The sequence below is a fragment of the Pseudorca crassidens genome, chromosome 11, assembly GCF_039906515.1.
Source record: "Pseudorca crassidens isolate mPseCra1 chromosome 11, mPseCra1.hap1, whole genome shotgun sequence".
In the NCBI taxonomy this organism is placed as follows: Eukaryota; Metazoa; Chordata; class Mammalia; order Artiodactyla; family Delphinidae; genus Pseudorca; species Pseudorca crassidens.
Window position 1 is genome coordinate 61,721,647 of NC_090306.1, and position 27,692 is coordinate 61,749,338.

Genomic DNA, 27,692 nt, shown 5'->3' on the forward strand with positions numbered 1-27,692 from the left:
AACTGAAAATAAACGTTTGTGCTAATAAAAAGCAATCTTTGTCCTGATTACCAGAAACTATGGATGGTTTTTAAGTGAAAACACCAGAAATCACAGTGTGATACTGTACAACTTCAATTTGTTACCAACCCAAAATCTTTTTAAAAAGCTTGAAAACCTTAAGAAAGATTGAGGTGGAAAATGTTGTTAGTAAAAGAGGCTGAACAGCTAAATGACAATACATGAATAGGGACTTCATGATAAATTGTTCTAGGCCATATGACCCTTTACCTGTATGTCAGCCTTCTGCAGTGAACCTGTAGACGTTGGTACCTGTCATGCTGGTCAGCTTGGGCATGTGTTCCTTGCTGCAGAGACTTAAGGGGGTCCATTGCAGAGATAACCAGGGCTCCTCTATTGTGCTAAAAATGGTTTCCAGCTAAACATACAATTCTTTGACGCAAATCAATGTCCTTTTGAACGTTCCTAGAAACGAGTTACATGTAGAGTTCTGTTGAAATAAGAACACACTGATAATTTTTTCTAGAACTGGATTTCATTTGTTCCAGATTCTCAGTTACTTTCTTGTTCTAGCTTAGTGGTGCTCGGCTACTTACTATGCGGAAATGAGCCGGAAGCTGGGAGAAACACATAATAATTTCCACTATCATTGCCAAATTATTTTCTACATTACCGTTTCTCCTCACCTGTTTATTGTCACAATTCTTAAGACAGGCTTTCAGTTTAAGGGAGAAGAAACATTACTTTCTGATCAAGCACAGAAAATGTTTTAAATATCATTTGTTTTGTGGTCATCAGCGTATTCAGTTATCTCTTCTTTGTATTTCTATTAGAGGTCCTCTTGAGCAAGTGATACTTTATTAATATTGAAATGCTCAGCCACCAAGCTCTTTCCTCTAGCTCCTAAAGCTGTAAAGCTATGATCTGATACTTGTCTGACTGCCTTTTCCTTCTGCTTCTTAAATAACTCACTCCCACTTACAGTCTTCACACTAAGGGTTACTTACAAATGCCTATAATCCTCTTGCCTGAGGCTTTCTCATGGCTTCTTCTTATCATTAAAGTCTGAGCTCAAATGTCATCTGCTTAGAGAGAATCTTTTTGTTTTTACAGTCTAAAGTGACCCATCCTCCATTCCTATCACACTTTAATAAGATCTGAAATTGTATTGTTCATTTGCTTATTTTTTATTTTCTATCTCACCTAATTGTCCCTTCCTCCACAATAAAGTGTCAGCTGCCTGAGAAGGGACATTGTCTGACTTTTCATCATTAAATCCCAAGTCTGTAGGATAGTTCCCGCGTATAATGTTTTTTTGTTTTGTTTTGTTTTGTTTTTTAATGAAAAAAGAATTCCTTTAAGCTTTGTTGAACTCAGCAAGGATTTCAGAGTAATGTATCCAGATCTAATCAAAACACCAATTATAAATTACAACATTACTTTCCTGAAGGGATCTTAGAGACTTTTTTGGTCCAACCCTCATTATCATAGAATCATGGAGAGTCAGGTGTGGAGCATCTTAAAGCCTTTATTAGTTCCTTCGATCAGCCGATGTCGTCTGTGAATTGCCTCTGCCACTGGAAGGCGCTGCTTCAGTACTTCCTGTGATGAGCTCACCGCTTCTCGAGGTAGTATTTTCCATCTTCATCTATTTCAGTCTGTTAGAGGGTCTCCTGCATTTTTAGCAATGTCTACCAATCTACAACCCTAATTTCCATCCATTAATACTGATTTGTCCCCTGTAGGGCCATAAGACCCAAGCCTTTTCTTCTTCTATATACTAGGTCTTCAAATATTTGAAGACAGCTGTTGTCAGTTTTTTTACCCTGAGCTCTTTCTTCTCCAGGTTAAATCTTCTTGTTGTGTTCCTTGAACATTTTATTTTTGTTCTTCCCTGAATGCATTTATAGAAAATTAGTGTCATCCAAGTAGTCAAATAAATCAATGGTGTTGCCACAACGTATTTTAAGATCACAAAATCAATTGGGGAATGAATTCCAGTTGTGACAATCATAGTTTAATACATTTACTTTTAGATAAAATAATTCTGGGATAGACGCGATTTTATCTGATGCCCATTCATTTGTCACGGCAGTGGTTTGGTGACCTCGTGACTCCTGTGTGGTGGGAAGATGTGTGGCTGAAGGAGGGATTTGCTCACTACTTTGAGTTTGTTGGTACAGACTACCTCTACCCCGGCTGGAACATGGTAAGTGCACTTTTTAATTGTTTGGAACTCTAAGTGAAAGGTTGATCCTGTGTTACATTGGGCTTATCTTATCATCAGATGTGACTGAAAATACCAACCGATGCATGAAAAAAAAAAGTTAGCTATCCAATAAAAGGAAAAGTAACCCAAAATGTAAACAGTACTATTCCAAAATATTTTTGTTTATTAGAACTAAATAGAATCTGATTGGTTATACGCTGATTTCGAAATGGTACAAGTTTTCTAAATAGAAATAGTTTAGATTACAGTATTTGATAACAAAGATAAATTATCCCTTAAAATAGAGAAGGTAACAGTAACCAATGAGTTATATTTTAAGTATATAGGATGTTTCAATATACAGAAAAATGAGAACTTAATATTTCTTCAATGTGATGAACTCAAAAATTAGCTAAAATTTTTGATGCATTATTGCTGTTTTTACTTTAGGATTAAATGATTTAATAAGAGGTCACTATAAAGAGTTGTACACATTATACTCATACCTGTACGTCTGAACCTGAAGTAGGATTTGTTGTACCTTAAGCAGTGATGTTCTAGAGTATCCTAGAAGAAAAAGTGGAGGGAGGGTATGATTTCTATATGTCATTTAATATAAGTTTTTCATTTAGTATAAGCTTCCATTAATCAGTAAGTGACTGTTATTATGGAGTAGAACCCAGGGTATATGTTGTTTGGGAACTTGAATTTTAAATTTATTTTAAGTGGCACTATGTAAAAGTTGCAAAGTACTGACATTTGTCAACTTCCAGAAGCTCAAAAGCTTTCACCTGTGACATAGCATGAGTGATAATATATATTTATTTCACACCACTCTTTTTTGATGTTTAAACTATTATGTGATTATCTAGTTATCTGTCGTGATTCCAAGTATGATCTGAATAGTATTTAAACCAAGGTAAAATATAAAGATGTCTGTAAGTCATGATATAACTTCTCTACCATAAATTCAGCCAACTGCTGCTGAGTAAGAAAGGTGATCTTACATATCTCAGAAGAAATGTTACAATTGTAATATATTGATATGTTTGAATTATCCAGTTTTGCTTATATTTTATAAAGGCAGCATGGTTCATTTGCACAAATGTGTGAGTTAATTTTACTTAGCCTTATGTATCTAGGTATGCATTATATATTATACAATTTAAAAAAACTTATTTGAACTGTTTTATTATGGCATTAAAATTAATTAAAAATGCCTTTAAAGAACTTTGAAGAAAAATCATCAATACCATCAATATTAAGTAATTTTTAAACAAATATGAAATTTGAAAACTGAAATGTTTAAGGATATTGAAATATTTGTAAAAATATATTTTGGTTTTTAGTTGACTTTCAACCAAATTTGTTTAAAATTATCATTTAATTTTCACTATGCTGTGGATTATTACTGATTTATAATTCTATTATGTTTCAATATTAAAAGATGTTAGTATTACAAACGGCATGTTACTCATATAGGTAAGCTTTTTCTTTTTTTTCAGCTCATTCAGCTATCTGACAAAATCCTTTCTATTTATCATTATAAAAATACATCTTAGGTTAAAAAGGAATGAACAGAATTATACTAGAGGTGAAAACTGACAGCTTTTAATGGTTTTAGCATGGCAGTGAATCCCAAGTTTCAATGTCCTCATACTGGATTTTGTCTTTGAATAATTTTGTATATTCCTTCATTATCTTTATCAGTTAAGTTATAAATGGAGAACAATTTTATAAGAAATATTGAAAATGAATATAGAGTGTAAATAACACATCTGAGACTTTGTCCTTAACAGAATACATACCATGCCCTGGAAGTATAAAAACCTTGAGCTGGTAAGATATTAATCCATATGTTATAATCAAAAATAACAATTAATGATGGATTAAACTAAGAAATGAAAGAATAAGGTCCATCACAGTTAATTAGGCAATAGTGAAAACAGGTCTTATTATTATGTCTCTTTATGTTCGGATTTTAAAGATTACAAATACTGTCTGATCATTGGCTGCTTTTGCTTTTTTAGTAGTTTTTTCAATTTAGGTTGTAGAGTACCTCAATATATTAAATTTATAAAACCTGTAAGAAGAGACTCTAAACAAATTCTCCTCCAAGGATCGTTAATATCTTCTTTGCAAACAAAATTTTAGGACTAAGTTAGCCACATAAGTAAGAAAGGATATTAAGTGACTTTAAGGCTGTGTCAGCACTATTTTTCATAATGGCATCAGCAAAAGAGTGAAAGAAATACTAGAAAGAACAAGAGTGATGGCTGTGTTAGCAGTAACTCATACTGTTGTGATATGCACAGAAACTCCCCCAGGAGAACAAGGCTTGGGCTTCACTAGAACTTAGCCTAAATTAGAAAAACCAGAAGTCAGGCTTGTGTCAGAAGTAAAGAAATTCAGGAAGCTGACCTCTTTTGCCTCTAATCTCAAAAACAGTGCTTTAATTATTTTTAGACACCAAGGCTCAAGCACTGAAATACAATTTCAGTTTGCTGGGGAGATTACTATGACAGTCTACCTTCGATGGAATAGCAATAAGGAAGCCCAGAATTACACTGTATTGTTAAGGAAGCTCTTGCTCTGATTTAGGATAGTATACTTGTGTAGCCTGCTTAACTGTTAGTAAAATCTTAGGTTGTATATATGTGTGTGTATGTGTCTACAGTCAGTTTCTGCTAAAGCAATAATCAGTTTTTACATTAAAAACACTACATGGAATAAAAACTACTCTGAAATTTTGTTCCCCAATAAACTGATCAAGTATACTATTTTATAGATATGGCCCTTTACAGGTAGTATGATATAAGGTCAGGAAATGGATAGGCAAGAAGAAATTCAGATTCCAAGAAAGGCATTTCACTTCTTTGACTCACCCTTACTATTTGAGAAATGGGGGCCATTATACTGACTTGGTAAGCACACATAATTTTTGTGAAGATAAAATAACTTTGGAGGTCTTTGAAATGCATGAACCGCTATACAAATGTGAGTAGGTATCATGGACCTGGAAAATAATAAATGCTCCATTACAAAGGGGCATTGATTTTATGTATAAATACCCTCACATTTCCAACCCTAGTAATCTATTTTGACACCCTAGATTTCTAACAATTATGTATAGATTACAAAAAGTTTTCTGTAATCTTTGTATCTAGACTCAGTCTCCCCAAATCAATGCTTATCTTTTTTGGCAATGTGGACTATTCTATAGGAACATAAGCCTTATATCATGTTTCATTCATCAAACAGAAGTGTCAAGATCAACAGAAGCAACTTCTTCAGCTCAGGGCTGGGGTTAGATTTCATAGGTTGAGTAGTCCTTTTGCTTGATGTTATTTGATCAAAGTTGGTTGTTAATGACAACATTATTGGATGATTAAGTTACAGTATGCTGTTGATGGCCGTCCAAAGGGAGAAAAGAAAAGACTCATGCTGCCTAGTTACTATTCTTCAACAATTCTTTATCATTTAAATTTGAAAAAGTCTATGATAAAAGAGCTTCAATACAGGAAAAGGATGAATAGTAAAATGATACCACGAAGAACTCCTTCTTTTACAGACCTGATGCCGATGCAGGCAAAATCATATCCCTGGTGCATATTGCACAGGTTTTCACTATAATTTGTATCTGTATGATAGGTGTAACCTTTAATTTCCTGAATGTAGCCTTGTAAGGACGTACTTGCTATAATGAGAATTATTCAACATGAGTGTATGTTCTTTTATTAAATAATTTGGGATTAAAGGAGATTTACACAGCAACAACTTTATACACTGATAAAGTCTGCGGGCTGGGAATTCTTCCTGAATTTTTATGAGGGCACATACCTGGGCATAAAGATAACTATTAATAGAGAATCATGCAACTAAACTTCATTATGCTAAATACTTAGGATATCTCAAAGTGTGTTGTCCAAAACTTTGATAAATGTTCTCAATTGTTTTTATCATGGGCAGGACTAAAATAGCAAAAATGAATTCTGCCATTAGACTCAGTATCATTTTAACGTGCTCCAACAAAAATTGCCTGCTAAATTTAATAGGCATTGCAATAAAATTACCTTTACTTCTTAGATTATTTTGTTTTTATTCAAAAAGAAGTTGAGAAAATCATTGGTGAACTGAAATAGATACAGAGTTTATTGAATTCAGTTTTTTTCCAGTTTAAATGTAAAGATATACTGCTTAATTATTCTAAACAATAATAAACACTCTAGTACTCAAGAGAGGGGAAAGTAGAAAATTAGAGAGAAAAAATTGTTTTGGTTAATATTTTACTTGTTCAGCTGTTCATGTCTTAAGTCCATCTTTGATTTAATGTCTGTAGGGAAGAAAGCTTTCACATGCTTTTCAAAGTTAGTTAATATACACTTCAACAGTAGTTGGTACATTGGTACTATTGCCTATAATTCATCAATATCAAAATATATTTGCCCAGGAGGGCTATGGTGTCAAAGGTAGACCATTTGGGAATTAAATATTTATTTTAGAATCTTACTTTATAAATACTGAATACCAAATAAATGTGTATATACACATATATCATATATATGTGATTTTCCATAGAGTTGTATTTTGTCTATTATAAAAAATCCACATATAATATTCTGCTCCTGAGAAATCAGTAAATTAGAAGGTGATCCAATTGTTTTCAACCTGGTAGATGATGTTTTATTCTCAAATGACTGACATATTGAATGTGAACATTTTAAAAGCTTCTGATGGCTAGTCCCAAGGGTCTATGGTATTTTTGATCCTTCTCAGTAGCTTAAAAGTGACATTTACATTGAAAGACTAGAAGAAAAGTAGAAGGGGTGCTCACTTGGGTCTCCTGGGGGTCACAGTCTTCAAAATAGACTTCTTCTTTATGCTTTCCCTTTACTCTTCCCTCCGAACCCCTCGCAAGTCATTCTCTTTGTGCTGAAAACATCAACTTTTTTTTTTTTTTTTTTTTTTTTTGGTGCGGTATGCGGGCCTCTCACTGATGTGGCCTCTCCCGTTGTGGAGCACAGGCTCTGGACGCGCAGGCTCAGCGGCCATGGCTCACGGGCCTAGCCGCTCCGCGGCATGTGGGATCTTCCCGGACCGGGGCACAAATCCGTGACCCGTGTCCCCTGCATCGGCAGCCGGACTCTCAACCACTGCACCACCAGGGAAGCCCCATGTATGTTCTTAAAGGATGATTTTTTTCAAAGCCATTTATATTCAGAAAGACACTGTTTCAGGTTTTGTATATTTTAAACTTGGAGATAAAAGATAAATGAGCATTCCCTTCAGAATAAAGTATTTCTTCCGAAGACTGTGTTCAGGTTTGCATGGTGTCAAGGTCTTTCTGCATTTCCTTAGGAATTTCAAAAGTAACCAATAAATTGACAGGATTAGACACTTCCTAAGAAGAAAACTCTTCTGAACCTGGAGCCTAACAATAATGCAACGCTATCCTTTCTCATATCTAGAAATAATATAGGAAAAGTTAACCCATTCATTCCCTTTTTAGGTAAGAGCAGTTTGCAAGCAAAATATTCCAGCTTGCTAAAAATGGTCAGACATCACTTGATAAACAAAAAAATTGATGATGCCAAAAATTTATATCAAAATGATGAAATGTTCTGTTAGACATCATTGTTCTCAAATACTTATGATTTGCAATAGCAGATTATACCAGTTTAATCTGTCCCTTTTACCACGCTTAGTAAAAACGTTTATCTTCTTATGATACATGAATTGTTCAACACTTGATATCATTCAGTATCATCTCAGATATGTTAAAGAGAATTTGCTTTGCAAAATCTGTAACATGAATACAACCAAAAAGGAAAGCTGGGGACTAAGAGGACAACCAAAGAATAATTCATTATTTTTATAATTATTAATCATCCTTAACCAGGCAGCTATATGCTTTAAAAGATATTACAACACACTCATTTCTAAACAAGGAGTGACTGTCTCAGTCCATAACACTTTATGGGACTTTTTTTTTTTTTTCCATTTCATCAAGGTTAGTTCAACACTGTTCAGCTGTTGCTAGACAAGGATGTGATAAATGAAAGTAGTGAGTTCAAGTGATATGAATCAAAAAATGTAAAGGAGCTTCCTGTCAAGAGAAAGCAAAAAGCAATAATTTGAGGTTGATGAAGATTTTGCTTCAGTTACTCCAGTAACACTTGCAATATAAAGGCTTACGTAGCATTTACTGTGTAACATTAAACACTTTACGTATGCTAATTCGCTGTGAAATAGAGTAAGACCTTCTGCTAGGTATCTTGAGAGTACACATCTTTGCTGTCATTTTTCTCAAGAGTCTGAGAGTGTGGTAATGGCTACACTACCATGCAGGCCACCACTCAGGCAGCTCTCTTCAACCTTGAGTCCAAAAAGATGATTTGGGGTAGAACATGTTTTGGCACTGAGGTGAATAACCTCTGTGGATCTGCCGTTCACAGTTTTAAGTAAGCCCTTTTGAAACTATTTATATCTTTAGCTTTTTACCTTTCCCTGGGACTAATGAAATAAAATTCTTTCTAATGATTGGAGTGTTATCTTTGTCATATTTGTCTTTAAAAATGAAGATATGTGGGGATGCTTTTCTCTAAGAACCTACTTCAAATCCACCTGTGTCCAATTAACTCCTTTAATCATTTAAAATTTTCTCTTCTCAAGATTTTATTTATAGTTCAGTGATGTGTTTCCTGAGTGCTGTTAACATTAATTTTATATAAACTAGTTTGATGGATTGCTGCCACTTTTTTACCATTCCATTCAGTTATACATTTCATTCATTCTGTTTAATTAATTCATTCAAAGAATTATCAAGTACCCAAAATGAGACATTCACTTTGCTAATTTCTATGGAATAAACCTCATGGCTTATTAGCAGAGACCTGCTATATATCAGCTTCTTATACAACTGTATTTTATCTTTAGTGTGGTGGTTTCAGAAGGTGTGGGTAGATTGAGGATTTTTTTTTTTTTTTTTTTTTTTTGCTCTTAGTTGACCAACCATGCTCTGTCAGAAGTTGTTTTGTTTATGCAGTAGCTCAAAAACACAGATCCATAATCTCAATCAGACTGTTCATATTCATAGATACGTTTGGAAAATAAAATTTAGCGTAGTAAGTCTCAGAGGATTAGCCAAATAATGGAACAGGAAGAAGATTTAGCTACGTATTATTATTTTTATATTACATGGATCAAACATGTTCTCTAATATTTGCTTAGATTTACAATAGCTATTTATTTTTATTTAGAATTTGAGTATCTTTCTGCTCAGTTAAGTTCTGTTCTTTCCCTAAGCTTCACAGCTTTGCTTGGAAGATAAGTGCTTTAAAAAAAATATTTCTGTACTTTTGGTTGTAGTGGTGCTTGTGGTGATGGTGGGATATTTTCATCTATTTATTATTTATTTCCCAAGTTTTCTGATTAAAGAGAGGGTTAGTTCGATTGCTCCTAAAGAGCAAAACTTGGCATTAATTACATTCTCTTCCCGACTATCCACTTGATCAGTCCAATTTGAAGGACATTAAACACAATACAATATTGAAGATGACTAATTAAAAGTAAAAACTCTCCGTGTTTCTTTGTCTTACTTTTTAAGACCATAAGGTGCTTTTCTTGGAATCTTTGGCTTCTTCTGAGAGATAATGGTTTATATCACTTCCTAGGCCTGAAAATAATTTGGCTTCTCACAACAAAATGATATTATTCTATTAGTTGCTAAGCATTTTGCTGGCATTTTTAGGGCCCCTAATTTATAAAATATTTCCAGGGATTAATCTATATTGACTCACTCATTTTTCATTATGTAACGAACATTTTTTGGAGGCCCAGTCTTTGCAAGTGTCTCTGTTAGAGATGGGGACCACAGATGAGTATGAACATCAATGTCCTCAAAGTCTCATAGATCTATTTTACCAATTAAGTTAAATTATTTTTTGTCCGAGTAATGCTACTTTACAGTTTCCTAGAATGAAGTTCGATTTCTTATTTCTACCCATCCCGTGGATTAATTTTTTTTTTTTGTCCACACTGTGTGGCATGCAGGATCTTGGTTCCCTGACCAGGGATCGAACCCATGCCCTCTGCGTTGGGAGCATAAAGTCTTAACTGCTGGACCACCAAGGAAGTCTCAGATTTTTGACACTTAATAGCTGTGTGATCTTGTTTCTCCATCTTCAAAATATGTATGAAATACCTGTACTGTTTTTGTCACAGAATAGTTTTAAAACTCTAAGATATTTTTCTTCTTCTTACAACAAATATTACTATTAATTTTAGGTACTTAAGTATAATGGTATTATTTTTAGGGTCGAAAATATGTTTTCCAGTGGAGTATCTTGTGAATCACATATTAAAAATTAATAAGAGCAAAGAAATTGCCTTCACATAATACTTTTGAGTATACCTGTTCCATTTCAGAATGACTTTGGAATGCTAATATTTTAATATTTTTGCACATTATAAATGGATCGCTAGTCCAGATTTTGCATTCTGAGTAATAAAGATTTTCTTTGCTAATTTTATAATCAGTCTATAAATGTTATAGTAGCTTACTTTGAGATACAGTAATATATAGGGTCTGGGAATAAATGTGGAGTTTCCTTTCTGAATTGGTTAACTTTTTGGGCCATAGCACTCTATGTATTCTGGAGTTGTTTGTTATGAGTTAGTAAATCTTTTAAATTTGAAAAAATTAGTGCTTTTTATTTTCATTGGAAAAATACAGACTTCTGTGATCTGGCAACAAGTGTAAAGTTTTATTTAGCTAGATTATTTGATGAACTGATCATTTATATCACTAAATATTAAAATTAAATTATCAAATATGTTATTTAATAAATTTCATTATCAAGTTAATAAAAATTTTGTTACAGAATTAAGGTCATTTTAATTATTATTTATTTCATAAATTAAAATAACATAAAATAAACTAGCTACTTGGTAATCATGTTAATGACTTCTGGGAGTTGGCTAGCCTATTTTTGGAATTATTCCTGACCTGAATGGTATAAGAAAGTTTCTATTAGGATTTAAGTAGAAATTGAATCTGTTTAAGATGATTAGTCAGTGTGTGTTTAAAAATACTCTGGATTACATTTTATCAATCAAATATTATAGGGCCTTGTTAGCTTATTATTGATTTGTCTGAAAATATTAGCAACTTCTCGTGATGGATGTGAGAAACAGGTGTGTGAGTATCAAAAAAAACTGTCAAATTTGATTTTATTGAAACGTCTTGTCAGCTACTCAAAACAATTAAGCATAGAGATAGAGGAAAAGATTCTTACTGCCAAAGTAGAGAGAGGATTATTAAACAGGTGAAGAAGCTTCCCTCTCTATGCAGAGGATGCTGAAGTGACACGTACAAGAGTGGGTATGAGTTCATGTTAATTAGCAAAGAAGAGGAAGTAAATCTCCCCCACTAAACAATATGCTTCATCAGTTAAGGACTGTTTATTTACCATCATTTCTCAGCATTTAACCCAAAGTATAGCATCTATGAGGAATTCAAATAGAATTCTGGTCAAAAGTTAACAAAAAAAAAAAAGAAATTATGGGCAACAAACAATTTATGAAAGATTATAAGCAGTTTCTATGTCTATATAAGAACTCATTCATTGAAATAAAAAGGATATTGAGCTGGGCTTCCCTGCCGACGCAGGGGACACGGGTTCATGCCCCGGTCCCGGAAGATCCCACATGCCGCGGAGCGGCTGGGCCCGTGAGCCGTGGCCGCTGAGCCTGCGCGTCCGGAGCCTGTGCTCCGCAACGGGAGAGGCCCGCGTACCGCAAAAAAAAAAAAAAAAAAGGATATTGAGCTTAAAAGTATATAAAACTACATTGGATAAGTGTTTGAAGGAAAACAGAAGGAAAAACTGTCAAGAAATCTGAAAAAATATATGATATGAACATTTTAAGAGGGTTATATAAAAGCACATGGCATATGGTGATTGTTCACAGTGATTTTTTTGGGCTGCTAGAATCAGAATGAGCTATGTAATTAGACAACCTGTTCATAATTATTACTGTGATTGACATTATTTGAAGCACATTCAAGGTTGTTCTGTAAGACCCAGGATTATCATAATTAATGAATATGTAAATGACATTGATGGTGACTTCTGCCATATCAATATTGCTATATCTTAAAGGTTCTTGAGTAAGTATGCAGAAGGCTCAGAATCTGGTTGAATACAATGCAGTACATTTTGTGTTTCATCTTAGCATTTTCCCTTAGCTGTGTCACATCTTGGATAATATTAGACATGACGCATTCAGCCTGGATATTACAAACAAAACATAAGGCAGCTGAAGGATGTAGTCATTGAAGAGACTCACAATTTAACCCACCTTCTCTCTGTGTTAGTCATGTTTGAGAGTATATCAGTTCATAAAAACCTGTCCAAGGAGTTATTTGGGGTTATGAGAGCCTTATAAAGTCATCCAAGATAGTCTTATAGAAATATAATTGCTTTTTTAGTTAGTGCGTTGACTAAGGCATCTTAAAACGTTTGTGGCTGGGCAGTGAATGAAATGTAGTTGATAGTTAAAAGAAATAAGAGCGTATAGAACACATTTGGTTACTTATTGTAAAGCTCATGTGAAATCACAGAATAATGTTAAATCAATAGAGATCTGCGCAGATAATTATGTTCATGTATCACTTACTGTAAAAGGTTATGTGGACAAAAACGGAGGTAAAATTTTCAATACAGTGCTTGATTTATTATAGGCATTAATGGTGATTATTTCTAAAATTATTCTTTAATGCCTACTGCATATATGTGTGTTTACATAAGTCTGACTTTAATATAAGTGGACTGTTTTAACAAGCTGCACATGAAAATGATTATCAGCATCTTAGGCATGTGTATTTTAAACATGAGATTTTGAAATGTTAATTTTTAAGAAATACTATGTAGAAGCAACTCTTATTTTCACTACATCTTTAGTTTTATTTCATTTATCAGTATGATTTAGCTATCTACAAAATGTTAGCTAATCAGCTAAATAATGACATTATATTTCACAAGTACATCTAGCTTTCAACTGAGTAAAGCTTAAAATACTTTTGGACATTTTAGAACTTTATAAAAGTAGGATGAAATATAAAATTACATAGTAAAATTCTTTTAATATTTTAAGAGACTTGGAATCCAAATAATTTATAATTTCTACAAATATGGCATAGTGTTGTGTGTTTACAAAAGATGATAATTGCGATGTCACAGACATACCATATCACATAGATAAAACCTGATGTATATTTTCCTCCAATATGTTTGCTTTTCTTGTTTGGATTTTTGATTGTATTCCTCTACTTTAATTTGTCCTGATTTGAATAAGTCATGAAGAACAAGAGTGAAAAAGCCAAAATATACAATGCTAGGTATATCTGTATCCTTGTTCTAGTCTTATGCAAGCAAGGGGTTCAGATTAGTAATGACTCATGTGGCATTTTGTTTAACCTATGAAATCTTAAAAGGCTTCATCTCATGGTAGTATAGATTTCCAAAGACACAAAGTATGAATGATATATCTAATTTCTTCTCTTTATGATAGATCAGTTGAAATTGAATCAACATGGTCATAGACACTGAAAGCATTTTTACCCATAACGTTCCCTCTGTTCTCTACTCCCACAGTACTTTGTCTGGTTACTAATACGTTACCCATCAAATGGCACGAATGAGTTGTACGTGTGTCTATCTTCCCTATCATAATGGGAGTTGCTTGGAGGCAGGAATTGTTGTTTCCCCAGCCTCTACCATATGGAGGTTGCGTGTACAAAGCAATCAGTAAACGTGTGGAATTAGATTGTATTGTTCAAATAATTTTTGTCAGACATTCTTGTTCATTTGACTCTATGGATTAGAAAAGTACCTTTATCTATATTCAAGAGGATGTTGTCAGTATTAAAAACTGGAATAAGACATTGCTTTAAACAAACTAATGAAAATACTGAAAAGGAAATATTTGTATCTATTTGGTTATCTTTATGTGTATCTACATACATATCTGTATTTATGCCTATGTTTATATTTATGTCTAAATCTATGATTCATACATTTTGGAATTTCAAAGTAAATACCTTGTTGGATCACCATTGGTCATCACAAAATTGAGCTAAATTTTAGAAAAATAATGGTATAATATTTTGTGATCACAAAGATAAAGCCCATATTGTGTGCTATTTTTGCATAATTGTGTGTATTGCCCTCTTTTGTTTCGAGTTGCCCCTCACTCTAGCCCGCTTTCCAGTATTCATAGTCATCTTTCTAAATGTAGGTCTGGTGATGTCACTTCTTAATTCTAGCTTCCTAACTTGCCATGGAGGATCTTGATAATTCTGTTCTTGTCTGTCTCTATGCACTAATCAGTAGTCATTTACCCCATTATACTCCCTGCCTTCTGCCACGCAAAACTCTGTAGTCCCCCAAACAGGTCAGGCTGTTTCATACCTCTATGGTTTTCCCCAGATATTCCTTTCTGTCCAAAATGCCCCTTTCTGTGGTATTCTCCTAGAAAACTCAATTCCCCTTAAAGATTCAACTCAAACTATCAATTCAGAAGCTTTCCTTCCTTTCTCCAGGCAGAACCAATCACAGCCTTCTCTGTGTAGTCACTTTGTATCCTGAACCTACTTCCATTTTTACACATAGTAGGTGCTATTTCAATATTTGTTTTCATCTTTGTCTTTCTACTAGGATAAAATCTCTGAAGGTTGGATCCCTGTTTTTCTATCTTTTTATCCCCAGAACCAGACATACCATTTGGGATATAGCAGGTGCTCAATAAATATTTGTAGAACAAATTATCTTTAATCTTCACAACCACATATGTTTACAAATGAGGATGCTGAGGTCTGAAAAGATTAACTTGCTCAAGGTCAGACAGCTAGTGAATGGCAGATATTTTTCTTACAGTCTAGGACTCTTTCATCAATTTTGCAGCAGTGTTCCTGTCTTTTCTCTCAGGAATAACGAAAGAGCCATTTATATTCAGACCCATCCTCCTAGATATGTGGAATCTAAAAAATGGTACAAATGAACTTATTCACAAAACAAGAGTAGAGTCACAGATGTAGAAAACAAACTTATGGATACCAGGGCGGAAGGTGGGGAAGGATAAATATAGGAGGTTGGGACTGACATGTACACACTGCTATATATAAAAGAGATAACTAATAAGGACCTACTGTATAGCACAGAACTCTACTCAATACTCTGTAATGACCTATATGGGAAAAGAATCTAAAAAAGAGTGGATATATGTATATGTATAACTGATTCACTTTGCTGTACAGCAGAAACTAACACAACATTTTACTTTTTTAATTTATTTATTTTTGGCTGCGTTGGATCTTTGTTGCTGCGCGGGGGCTTTCTCTAGTGGAGGTGAGCGGGGGCTACTCTTTGTTGCGGTGCGCGGGCTTCTCATTGCGGTGGCTTCTCTTATTGTGGAGCATGGGCTCTAGGCACGTGGGCTTCAGTAGTTGTGGCACGTGGGCTCAGCAGTTGTGGCTTGTGGGCTCTAGAGCGCAGGCTCAGTAGTTGTGGCACACGGGCTTAGTTGCTCCATGGCATGTAGGATCTTCCCGGACCTGGGCTCCAACCCGTGTCCCCTGCATTGGCAGGCAGATTCTTAACCACTGCGCCACCAGGGAAGCACCTAACACAACATTTTAAATCAACTATACTACAGTAAAAATTTAAAAAAAGGAAATGGGCTTCCCTGGTGGCGCAGTGGTTGAGAGTCCGCCTGCCGATGCAGGGAACACGGGTTCGTGCCCCGGTCTGGGAGGATTCCACATGCCGCGGAGCGGCTGGGCCCATGAGCCATGGCCGCTGGGCCTGCGCGTCCGGAGCCTGTGCTCCGGGAGAGGCCACAACAGTGAGAGGCCCACGTACAGAAAAAAAATAAAATAAAATAAATAAATAAATAAATAAATTTTAAAAAAAAGAAAATTGAGTCCTTGTGGCTGCTCTGATGTAACCCACATCTGCCCAGAGAATGTTTTTCCTCTCTTTTCATGCCTGTGAGCACCTCACCACTTCTTGAATTGGCTCAGGCTCTGCTCTCATCTTTTTTTTTTTTGCGGTACGCGGGCCTCTCACTGTTGTGGCCTCTCCCGCCGCGGAGCACAGGCTCCGGACGCGCAGGCTCAGTGGCCATGGCTCACGGGCTCAGACGCTCCGCGGCATGTGGGACCCTCCTGGACTGGGGCACGAACCCGCGTCCCCTGCATCGGCAGGCGGACTCTCAACCACTGCGCCACCAGGGAAGCCCTCTGCTCTCATCTTTTTGTCTGGTTTGATGTATCTGACTTTATTTGATCTCGATTCAGATTACTTGATTGTTTTCTTTCTTTTCTGATGACAAGAGTCAAAGTGTCTGCCTGGTATTGCTCTTCACTAAAATTAGTCAGCCTTTCTATAGGAACTTGCCGACAGCCCTCTCTTACAATAGTACTTCCTCTTTTCCCACCATCACCATGACTATTCAGATCTTGACGTGTTCAGGCAGAAGCCATTTGGGGACATCAAGGAATTGATTTTTTCAGGTGTATCTAATGATGTGTTAAGAATTTTTAATAACTCCCTTCACATATATTTCTAAATACCACTATATGAAGTGTTAATATTGTAAGAATTAATTTTTAAAAAGAGTTGCTTCTCTCCGAGACTTCATTTATATTTGTATACAGATTACTGTTTCTTGCCAAAAGTTGTTTAGCCCTTGCCCCTTATCTTAGACCTAGGCTTTTACTTCCAGTTGCCTCTGACATATTGCTTTTTAAATGTTCACTGTCACATTCCTTGCAATATGTCTAAAACTCATCTTTTAACTTGCCCTCCAAACCAAAATTTTCTCCACTTCTCCATTTCTGTCAGTAGCATGCCCCCTACATTTTAAAACTTTCTGTCAATCTAAAATCTTTTAAAATTCCATCACGTCATTCCATGTAGTTATTTGTTAGTACTTCCTCTCCATCATCCACTAAGGGGACCAAGGCATCAATGTCAGTTGATCGTTCAAAATATCTCTCAGAATCAAAAGTCCTTCAGCAACACCTGTTGTAATACATCATCACCATATCGCCTCTTGGTACAATAGCCACTTCCTGTCTCCTCTTTCTACATCCATCAAGCCACTCTGTATAACTCAGATAAGTTAATTTTCCTAAGACACTACTTTTATTGTGTCATTATGTCTGCTACTGCCTATTTATTAAGACCAAATTCTTCAACCTGACAACTGAGGATTCAAACAGACCAGCTTTTTTTCATGTTTCCTCTGCCAGGATTTGCCCTTTTAAGCTCCTTTCCCCATTCATCTGAGTAACCTTTCATCCTTCAACAACTCACTTTAATGTCACTTCCTCTGTGAAGCCTTTTCTGAATTAATTAATCATTTCATCCTCTGTGTTTTTATAACATCCATCATATTATAATACAGATAGCTGTTTACCTGTCTTTCTCAACTACTTTTGAGTTCTTTCAGGTTGAGGACTAGATTTTAATCATATATTTATTCCCAAAACACAGTACAGTATCTGGCATTGAGTAGGAAGTTAATACATGTTTGCTAAATGAATGAATGAATAAAACAATAGTGCCTTTCTTCTTTTCCATGTGTTATTCTCAGCTCTGTGCATTCACTCACACTTTGTTTACTTTTCTGAAAAGTCTTTACACTGTTCTCCAAAAATTCAAACACAGCATATTTTTGAAAATAGTTCAGTACAAAATGACACACATATTCAATATTATTAGAACTGTTTAAATGTAGGCATGTATGCAACAACTCCAAGAGGTGTCTGTATTAGAGTGGTAGAATTTATTGTTACTGTTAACAATAAACTTCTTGTAAACAGATTTTAAAGTTCTCCATTTTACCTTATTGTTTTACATTTTGAAAGTTGTAGAATGGCCTATCATGGTGTCCTTAAAATATAGAGTAGAATAAAAACTGTTGACTATGCACCATAAATATATTCTTCCCTGTACACAAACACATGAGCATGCACGCAACTTTAAAGTTACTTGAAGGATCAGATCAAATTCTACCTCTTCCATTAAACTTTCCATAAATAATTCTGTTTTACCGTGTTTTGCCTCAAAATTCTTTAGCATTTCTAGTCTGTAAGAGAAGACTATTATTTTGTTCACTGTGGCTAACTATTTTGTTTGATCTTTTATCTCACGTAAGAGCCAGGATTTCTTTTACTTTATTTTTAAACTTTCATAGTCTCAGGTCAACAATAAGCAGCTAACCAACACTTAGTAATTTCTGCTGTAATTATTATGGTTGTTGTTGATGATGATGAGGAGGGCCCTAGCCTGGGACTGACAAACCAAGATTGTTTCTTCTTTTATAGTGATGTGGGTCTTTCATAAAAAATTAGCACCTCGGGCTTCCCTGGTGGCGCAGTGGTTGAGAGTCCGCCTGCCGATGCAGGGGACGCGGGTTCGTGCCCCGGTCCGGGAGGATCCCACATGCCGCGGAGAGGCTGGGCCCATGAGCCATGGCCGCTGGGCCTGCGCGTCCGGAGCCTGTGCTCCACAACGGGAGAGGGCACAGCAGTGAGAGGCCCGCGTACCGCAAAAAAAAAAAAAAAAAAAAAAAAAAAAAAAAAAATTAGCATCTTCTCTCCTGCAAAATTCTTTGTAATTTTGTTCAATTGGGTTTGCCTCTGGTTAGAATTTTCTTTTCCTCCCCCTCAATTTAAGTTATTGTCTCTTCTGAGCTTTGTGAGTATCTTCTGCCAGGCTTTTCTTTCTTTCTTTTTTGTTTTTCCTTCTCTCTCTCTCTTCATCTCTCTTAATGCCCTTTTTCTCAATTAGACAATATCATCCTCTCCAAAAAAGTAGAAGACGAATCTTTTGCTAATGACTTAACACTACTAAATTTAAACTCTTCTTTTTGAAATTCCACTGACCAAAGGTTTGTTTTTATTTTTCTCCAGAAGCATGAAGTAATATATTATGTATAACTTATATTTTCTTAAACGAGAAAGTTTCATTTTTGAAATTTACCTTAGATTTCATTTTTATAATTTCATGGCCATTGACTTTATACCATTTTAAAAAAAATCACATCTCTAGCAAACCAAGATATGTTTACTAGATTTTAATATGCATCAATATATATTTATTGTTGCTAAATATTAAAAATTAGGATTCAAATAAATCATTGTGTTAAGTTCATTTTACACTGTTTTTTGATCAGATGTTTGAGTGACATAATGGAGCAAGCAATCACTATTTGAAGAGTTGAATATTATTTGACCTTCAGAATGGATATCACACCTTCAGTTGGTAGTTTTTTTTTGTTTTTTTTTTTGCGTTACGCGGGCCTCTCACTGTTGTGGCCTCTCCCCTTGCGGAGCACAGGCTCCGGACGTGCAGGCTCAGCAGCCATGGCTCACAGGCCCAGCCGCTCCGCGGCATGTGGGATCCTCCCAGTCCGGGGCACGAACCTATGTCCCCTGCATCGGCAGGCGGACTCTCAACCACTGTGCCACCAGGGAAGCCCCTCAGTTGGTAGTTTTTATAAATAAAAATGTTCATTGGTCAAGTTGAAGTATCATTATAGATTTCATGATTCCTCTCATTAATTCCAGTATCAAATAGCTTTAATGTGCATTTTAAAATTGAATGACTAACAAGATTGCATACTGGCTTAAAATTTTTATTTTGGAAACACACAATTTTCTCTTATTCTCTAAATCTAGGCCATTTGTCTGAGATCTTGTCTTTGCTTTTTAGTGGACTTAAAATGAGCAATGTAAATACAAATTTTTTTTTAACATCTTCATTAGAGTATAATTGCTTTACAATGGTGTGTTAGTTTCTGCTTTATAACAAAGTGAATCAGTTATACATATACATATGTTCCCATATCTCTTCCCTCTTGCGTCTCGCTCCCTCCCACCCTCCCTATCCCACCCCTCCAGGCGGTCACATAGCACCGAGCTGATCTCGCTGTCCTATGTGGCTGCTTCCCACTAGCTATCTACCTTACGTTTGGTAGTGTATATATGTCCATGCCTCTCTCTCGCTTTGTCACAGCTTACCCTTCCGCCTCCCCATATCTTCAAGTCCATTCTCTAGTAGGTCTGTGTCTTTATTCCTGTCTTACCCCTAGGTTCTTCATGACATTTTTTTCCCCCTTAAATTCCATATATATGTGTTAGTATACGGTATTTGTTTTCCTCTTTCTGACTTACTTCACTCTGTATGACAGACTCTAGGTCTATCCACCTCATTACAAATAGCTCAATTTTGTTTCTTTTTATGGCTGAGTAATATTCCATTGTATATATGTGCCACATCTTCTTTATCCATTCATCCAATGATGGACACTTAGGTTGTTTCCATCTCCGGGCTATTGTAAATAGAGCTGCAATGAACATTTTGGTACATGACTCTTTCTGAATTATAGTTTTCTCAGGGTATATGCCCAGTAGTGGGATTGCTGGGTCATATAGTAGTTCTATTTGTAGTTTTCTAAGGAACCTCCATACTGTTCTCCATAGCGGCTGTACCAATTCACATTCCCACCAGCAGTGCAAGAGTGTTCCCTTTTCTCCACACCCTCTCCAGCATTTATTGTTTCTAGATTTTTTGATGATGGCCATTCTGACTGGAGTGAGATGATATCTCATTGTAGTTTTGATGTGCATTTCTCTAATGATTAATGATGTTGAGCATTCTTTCATGTGTTTGTTGGCAGTCTGTATATCTTCTTTGGAGAAATGTCTATTTAGGTCTTCTGCCCATTTTTGGATTGGGTTGTTTGTTTTTTTGTTATTGAGCTGCATGAGCTGCTTATAAATTTTGGAGATTAATCCTTTGTCAGTTGCTTCATTTGCAAATATTTTCTCCCATTCTGAGGGTTGTCTTTTGGTCTTGTTTATGGTTTCCTTTGCTGTGCAAAAGCGTTGAAGTTTCATTAGGTCCCATTTGTTTATTTTTGTTTTTATTTCCATTTCTCTAGCAGGTGGGTCAAAAAGGATCTTGCTGTGATTTATGTCATAGAGTGTTCTGCCTATGTTTTCCTCTAAGAGTTTGCTAGTTTCTGGCTTCACATTTATATCTTCAATCCATTTTGAGCTTATTTTTGTGTATGGTGTTAGGGAGTGATCTAATCTCATATTTTTACATGTACCTGTCCAGTTTTCCCAGCAACACTTATTGAAGAGGCTGTCCTTGCTCCATTGTATACTCCTGCCTCCTTTATCAAAGATAAGGTGACCATATGTGCATGGGTTTATCTCCAGGCTTTCTATCCTGTTCCATTGATCTATCTTTCTGTTTTTGTGCCAGTACCATACTGTCTTGATTACTGTAGCTTTGTAGTATAGTCTGAAGTCAGGGAGCCTGATTCCTCCAGCTCCGTTTTTCGTTCTCAAGATTTCTTTGGCTATTCAGGGTCGTTTGTGTTTCCATACAAATTGTGAAATTTTTTTGTTCTAGTTCTGTGAAAAATGCCAGTGGTACTTTGATAGGGATTGCATTGAATCTGTAAATTGCCTTGGGTAGTATACTCATTTTCACAATGTTGATTCTTCCAATCCAAGAACATGGTATATCTCTCCATCTATTTGTATTATCTTTAATTTCTTTCATCAGTGTCTTATAATTTTCTGCATACAGGTCTTTTGTCTCCTTAGGTAGGTTTATTCCTAGATATTTTATTCTTTTTGTTCCTATGGTAAATGGGAGTGTCTTCTTAATTTCATTTTCAGATTTTTCATCTTTAGTGTATAAGAATGCCACAGATTTCTGTGCATTAATTTTGAATCCCGCTACTTTACCAAATTCATTGATTAGCTCTAGTAGTTTTCTGGTAGCATCTTTGGGATTCTCTATGTATAGTATCATGTCATCTGCAAACAGTGACAGCTTTACTTCTTCTTTTCCAATTTGGATTCCTTTTATTTCCCTTCTTCTCTGATTGCTGTGGCTAAAACTTCCAAAACTATGTTGAATAAGAGTGGTGAGAGTGGGCAACCTTGTGTTGTTCCTGATCTTAGTGGAAATGCTTTCAGTTTTTCACCATTGAGGATGATGTTGGCTGTGGGTCTGTCATATATGGCCTTTATTATGTTGAGGAAAGTTCCCTCTATGCCTACTTTCTGGAGGGTTTTTATCATAAATGGATGTTGAATTTTGTCTGTAGCTGTCTCTGCATCTATTGAGATCATCATATGGTTTTTCTCCTTCAGTTTGTTAATTTGGTTTATCACATTGATTGATTTGCATATATTGAAGAATCCTTGCATTCCTGGAATAAACCCCACTTGATCATAGTGTATGATCCTTTTAATGTGCTGTTGGATTCTGTTTGCTAGTATTTTGCTGAGGATTTTTGCATCTATGTTCATCTGTGATATTGGCCTGTACTTTTCTTTTTTTGTGACATCCTTTTCTGGTTTTGGTATCAAGATGATGGTGGCCTCGTAGAATGAGTTTGGGAGTGCTCCTCCCTTTGCTATATTTTGGAAGAGTTTGAGAAGGATAGGTGTTAGCTCTTCTCTAAGTGTTTGATAGAATTCGCCTGTGAAGCCATCTGGTCCTGGGCTTTTGTTTGCTGGAAGATTTTAAATCACAGTTTCAATTTCAGTGCTTGTGATTGGTCTGTTCATATTTTTTATTTCCTCCTGATTCAGTCTTTGCAGGTTGTGCATTTCTAAGAATTTGTCCATTTCTTCCAGGTTGTCCATTTTATTGGCATAGAGTTGCTTGTAGTAATCTCTCATGATCTTTTGTATTTCTGCAGTGTCAGTTGTTACTTCTCCTTTTTCATTTCTAATACTATTGATTTGAGTCTTCTCCCTTTTTTTCTTGATGAGTCTGCCTAATGGTTTATCAATTTTGTTTATCTTCTCAAAGAACCAGCTTTTAGTTTTATTGATCTTTGCTATCATTTCCTTCATTTCTTTTTCATTTATTTCTGATCTGATCTTTATGATTTCTTTCCTTCTGCTATCTTTGGGGTTTTTTTGTTCTTCTTTCTCTAATTGCTTTAGGTGCAAGGTTAGGTTGTTTATTCTAGATGTTTCCTGTTTCTTAAGGTAGGATTGTATTGTTATAAACTTCCCTCTTAGAACTCCTTTTGCTGTATCCCATAGGTTTTGGGTTGTTGTGTCTCCATTGTCATTTGTTTCTGAGTATTTTTTTATTTCCTCTTTGATTTCTTCGGTGATCACTTTGTTATTAAGTAGTGTATTGTTTAGCCTCCATGTGTTTGTATTTTTTACAGATCTTTTCCTGTAATTGATATCTAGTCTCATAGTGTTGTGGTTGGAAAAGATACTTGATACAATTTCAATTTTCTTAAATTTACCAAGGCTTGATTTGTGACCCAAGATATGATCTATCCTGGAGAATGTTCCATGAGCACTTGAGAAAAATGTGTATTCTGTTGTTTTTGGATGCAGTGTCCTTTAAATATCAATTAAGTCCATCTTGTTTAATGTTTCATTTAAAGCTTGTGTTTCCTTATTTATTTTCATTTTGGATGATCTGTCTATTAGTGAAAGTGGGGTGTTAAAGTCCCCTACTATGAATGTGTTACTGTCGATTTCCCCTTTTATGGCTGTTAGTATTTGCCTTATGTATTGAGGTGCTCCTATGTTGGGTGCATAAATATTTACAATTGTCATATCTTCTTCTTGGATCGATCCCTTGATCATTATGTAGTGTCCTTCTTTGTCTCTTCTAATATTCTTTATTTTAAAGTCCATTTTGTCTGATATGAGAATTGCTACTCCAGCTTTCTTTTGGTTTCCATTTGCATGAAATATCTTTTTCCATCCCCTTACTTTCAGTCTGTATGTGTCTCTAGGTCTGAAGTGGGTCTCTTGTAGATAGCAAATATATGGGTCTTGTTTTTGTATCCATTCAGCTAATCTGTGTCTTTGGTAGGAGCATTTAGTCCATTTACATTTAAGGTAATTATTGATATGTATGTTCCTATTCCCATGTTCTTAATTGTTTTGGGTTCGTTATTCTAGGTCTTTTCCTTCTCTTGTGTTTCCTGCCTAGAGAAGTTCCTTTAGCAGTTGTTGTAAAGATGGTTTGGTGGTGCTGAACTCTCTCAGCTTTTGCTTGTCTGTAAAGGTTTTAATTTCTCCATCAAATCTGAATGAGATCCTTGCTGGGTAGAGTAATCTTGGTTGCAGGTTTTTCTCCTTCATCACTTTAAATATGTCCTGCCAGTCCCTTCTGGCTTGCAGAGTTTCTGCAGAAAGATCAGCTGTTAACCTTATGGGGATTCCCTTGTGTGTTATTTGTTGCTTTTCCCTTGCTGCTTTTAATATGTTTTCTTTGTATTTACTTTTTGACAGTTTGATTAATATGTGCCTTGGCATATTTCTCCTTGCATTTATCCTGTATGGGACTCTCTGTGCTTCCTGGACTTGATTAACTATTTCCCTTCCCATATTAGAGAAGTTTTCAACTGTAATCTCTTCAAATATTTTCTCAGTCCCTTTCTTTTTCTCTTCTTCTTCTGGAACCCCTATAATTCGAATGTTGGTGCGTTTAATGTTGTCCCAGAGGTCTCTGTGACTGTCCTCAGTTCTTTTCATTTTTTTTTTTCTTTATTCTGCTCTGCAGTAGTTATTTCCACTATTTTATCTTCCAGGTCACTTATCCGTTCTTCTGCCTCAGTTATTCTGCTATTGATCCCATGTAGAGTATTTTTAATTTCATTTAATGTGTTGTTCATCGTTGTTTGTTTCATTTTTAGTTCTTCTAGGTCCTTGTTAAATGTTTCTTGCGTTTTGTCTATTCTATTTCCAAGATTTTGGATCATCTTTACTATCATTATTCTGAATTCTTTTTCAGGTAGACTCCCTATTTCCTCTTCATTTGTTAGGTCTGGTCGGTTTTTATCTTGCTTCTTCATCTGCTGTGTGTTTTTCTGTCTTCTCATTTTGCTTATCTTACTGTCTTTGGGGTCCCGTTTTTGCAGACTGCATGTTCGTAGTTCCTGTTGTTTTTGGTGTCTCTCCCCAGTGGCTAAGGTTGGTTCAGTGGGTTGTGTAGGCTTCCTGTTGGAGGGGACTAGTGCCTGTGTTCTGGTGGATGAGGCTGGATCTTGTCTTTCTGGTGGGCAGGTCCAGGTTTGTTGGTGTGTTTTGGGGTGTCTGTGGACTTATTATGATTTTAGGCAGCCTCTGTGATAATGGGTGGGGTTGTGTTCCTGTCTTGCTAGTTGTTTGGCATAGGATGTCCAGCACTGTAGCTTGCTGGTCGTTGAGTGAAACTGGGTGCTGGTGTTGAGATGGATATCTCTGGGAGATTTTCGCCATTTGATATTATGTGGAACTGGGAGGTCTCTTGTGGACCAGTGTCCTGAAGTTGGATCTCCCACCTCAGAGGCACAGCACTGACTCCTAGCTGCAGCACCAAGAGCCTTTCATCCACACGACTCAGAATAAAAGGGAGAAAAAGTAGAAAAAAAGAAAGAAAAAAGAAGGAAAGAAATAAAGGAGGGAAGGGAGGGAGGAAGGAAGGAAGGAAGGAGGGAAGGAAGGAAAAAAAGAAAAAAGATAAAGTAAAATAAAGTAAAGTAAGAAAATATAATAAAGTTTTTAAAATAAAAAAGTAATTATTAAGAAAAATATTTTTTAAAAAAAGAAGAAAAAACCCCAGACGTATAGAACCCTAGGACAAATGGTTGAAGGAAAGCTATACAGACAAAATCTCACACAGAACCATACACATACACACAAAAAGGGGAAAAGGGGAAAAAATCATAAATCTTGCTCTCGACGTCCACCTCCTCAATTTGGGATGATTCGTTGTCTATTCATATATTCCACAGATGCAGGGTACATCAAGTTGATTGTGGAGCTTTAATCCGCTGCTCCTGAGGCTGCTGGGAGAGATTTCCCTTTCTCTTGTTTGTTCTCACAGCTCCCGGGGCTCAGCTTTGGATTTGGCCCCGCCTGTGCGTGTAGGTCGCCGGAGGGCGTCTGTTCCTCGCTCAGACAGGACAGGGTTAAAGGAGCAGCTGCTTCGGGGGCTCTGGCTCACTCAGGCCGGGGGTCGGGGGGGAGGGAGGTGTGCGGCTGCGGGGTGAGCCTGCGGTGGCAGAAGCCGGCGGGACTTTGCACCAGCCTGAGGCGCGCCGTGCGTTCTCCGGAGGAAGTTGTCCCTGGATCCCAGGACCCTGGCAGTGGAGGGCTGCACAGGATCCCCGGAAGAGTGGTGTGGATAGTGACCTGTGCTCGCACACAGGCTTCTTAGTGGCGACAGCAGCAGCAGCCTTAGCGTCTCATGCACGTCTCGGGTCCGCGCTTTTAGCCGCGGCTTGTGCCCGTCTCTGGAGCTCCTTTAAGCAGCGCTCTTAATCCCCTCCCCTCGCGCACCAGGAAACAAAGAGGGAAGAAAAAGTCTCTTGCCTCTTCGGCAGGTCCAGACTTTTCCCCGGAATCCCTCCCGGCCAGCGGTGGCGCACTAGCCCCTGCAGGCTGTGTTCACGCCGCCAACCCCAGTCCTCTCCCTGCGCTCCGACGGAAGCCAGAGCCTCAGCTCCTAGCCCCGCCCACCCGGCGGGTGAGCAGACAAGCCTCTCGGCCTGGTGAGTGCCGGTCGGCAGCGATGCTCTGTGCGGGAATCTCTCCGCTTTGCCTTCTGCGCCCCTGTTGCTGCGCTCTCCTCCTCGGCCCCGAAGCTTTCCTCCTCCGCCATCCGCAGTCTCTGCACGCGAAGGGGCTTCCTAGTGTGTGGAAACCCTTCTTCCTTCACAGCTCTCTCCCACTGGTGCGTGTCCCGTCCCTATTCTTTTGTCTCTTTATTCTTTTTTCTTTTGCTCTACCCAGGTACCTGGGGAGTTTCTTGCCTTTTGGGAGGTCTGAGGTCTTCTGCCAGCGTTCAGTGGGTGTTCTGTAGGAGTTGTTCCACGTGTAGATGTATTTCTGGTGTATCTGTGGGGAGGAAGGTGATCTCCGCGTCTTACTCTTCCGCCATCTTCCCCTCGTCCCAATACTAAGTTTTTTAATTAAAAAAATTTTGTATCACAGGGTCCAATTTCAGTCTTCTTAATCGTCTTAATTCATCTTGAATTAGGAACTTGATTTAAGAAGAAATACAGTATCATTTTGTGTAGTATTTGTCACTTAATTCCTTGTAAGTTTGTACTTTTTATTGTGGTCTCTTACGGTCTGGAGCATCCTTCTGGGACTTAGAGTGACTTTTGGTTCAGTCACTGCAACAAAGTCCTTTTTGTTGGAGCATTGACGTGAAATTCGTAGACCGAAAAAAGAGGACTAAAGAAATTAGATATATAGTCCACAGACTATAAAAATAAGCTAGTAGAAAATAAACCTTACAGTATATAGTTGGATGGCCAGTTAAATTATTGATTAAACATACTACATTATTGAGCAAGGGATGATGAACAAAAATGTTTCTTTAAAGCCAGATTTAAATTAACACAAACATATGTGCCTAGT

The 27,692-nt window shown here is 36.6% G+C and overlaps 1 protein-coding gene across 2 annotated transcripts in view; it reads left to right on the forward strand.

The window, feature by feature from the left end:
* TRHDE (thyrotropin releasing hormone degrading enzyme) overlaps positions 1-27,692 on the forward strand; it is a 405,202-nt gene that overhangs the window by 205,328 nt on the left and 172,182 nt on the right. For both annotated transcript variants that reach the window (XR_010932493.1, XM_067697363.1), the window contains exon 5: positions 2,096-2,209. Coding sequence is in view for 1 of the 2 variants with exons in the window: in XM_067697363.1 (XP_067553464.1) it covers positions 2,096-2,209 (114 nt within the window). In the remaining variant the exon portion in view is untranslated. The remainder of the gene's footprint in view (positions 1-2,095; positions 2,210-27,692) is intronic.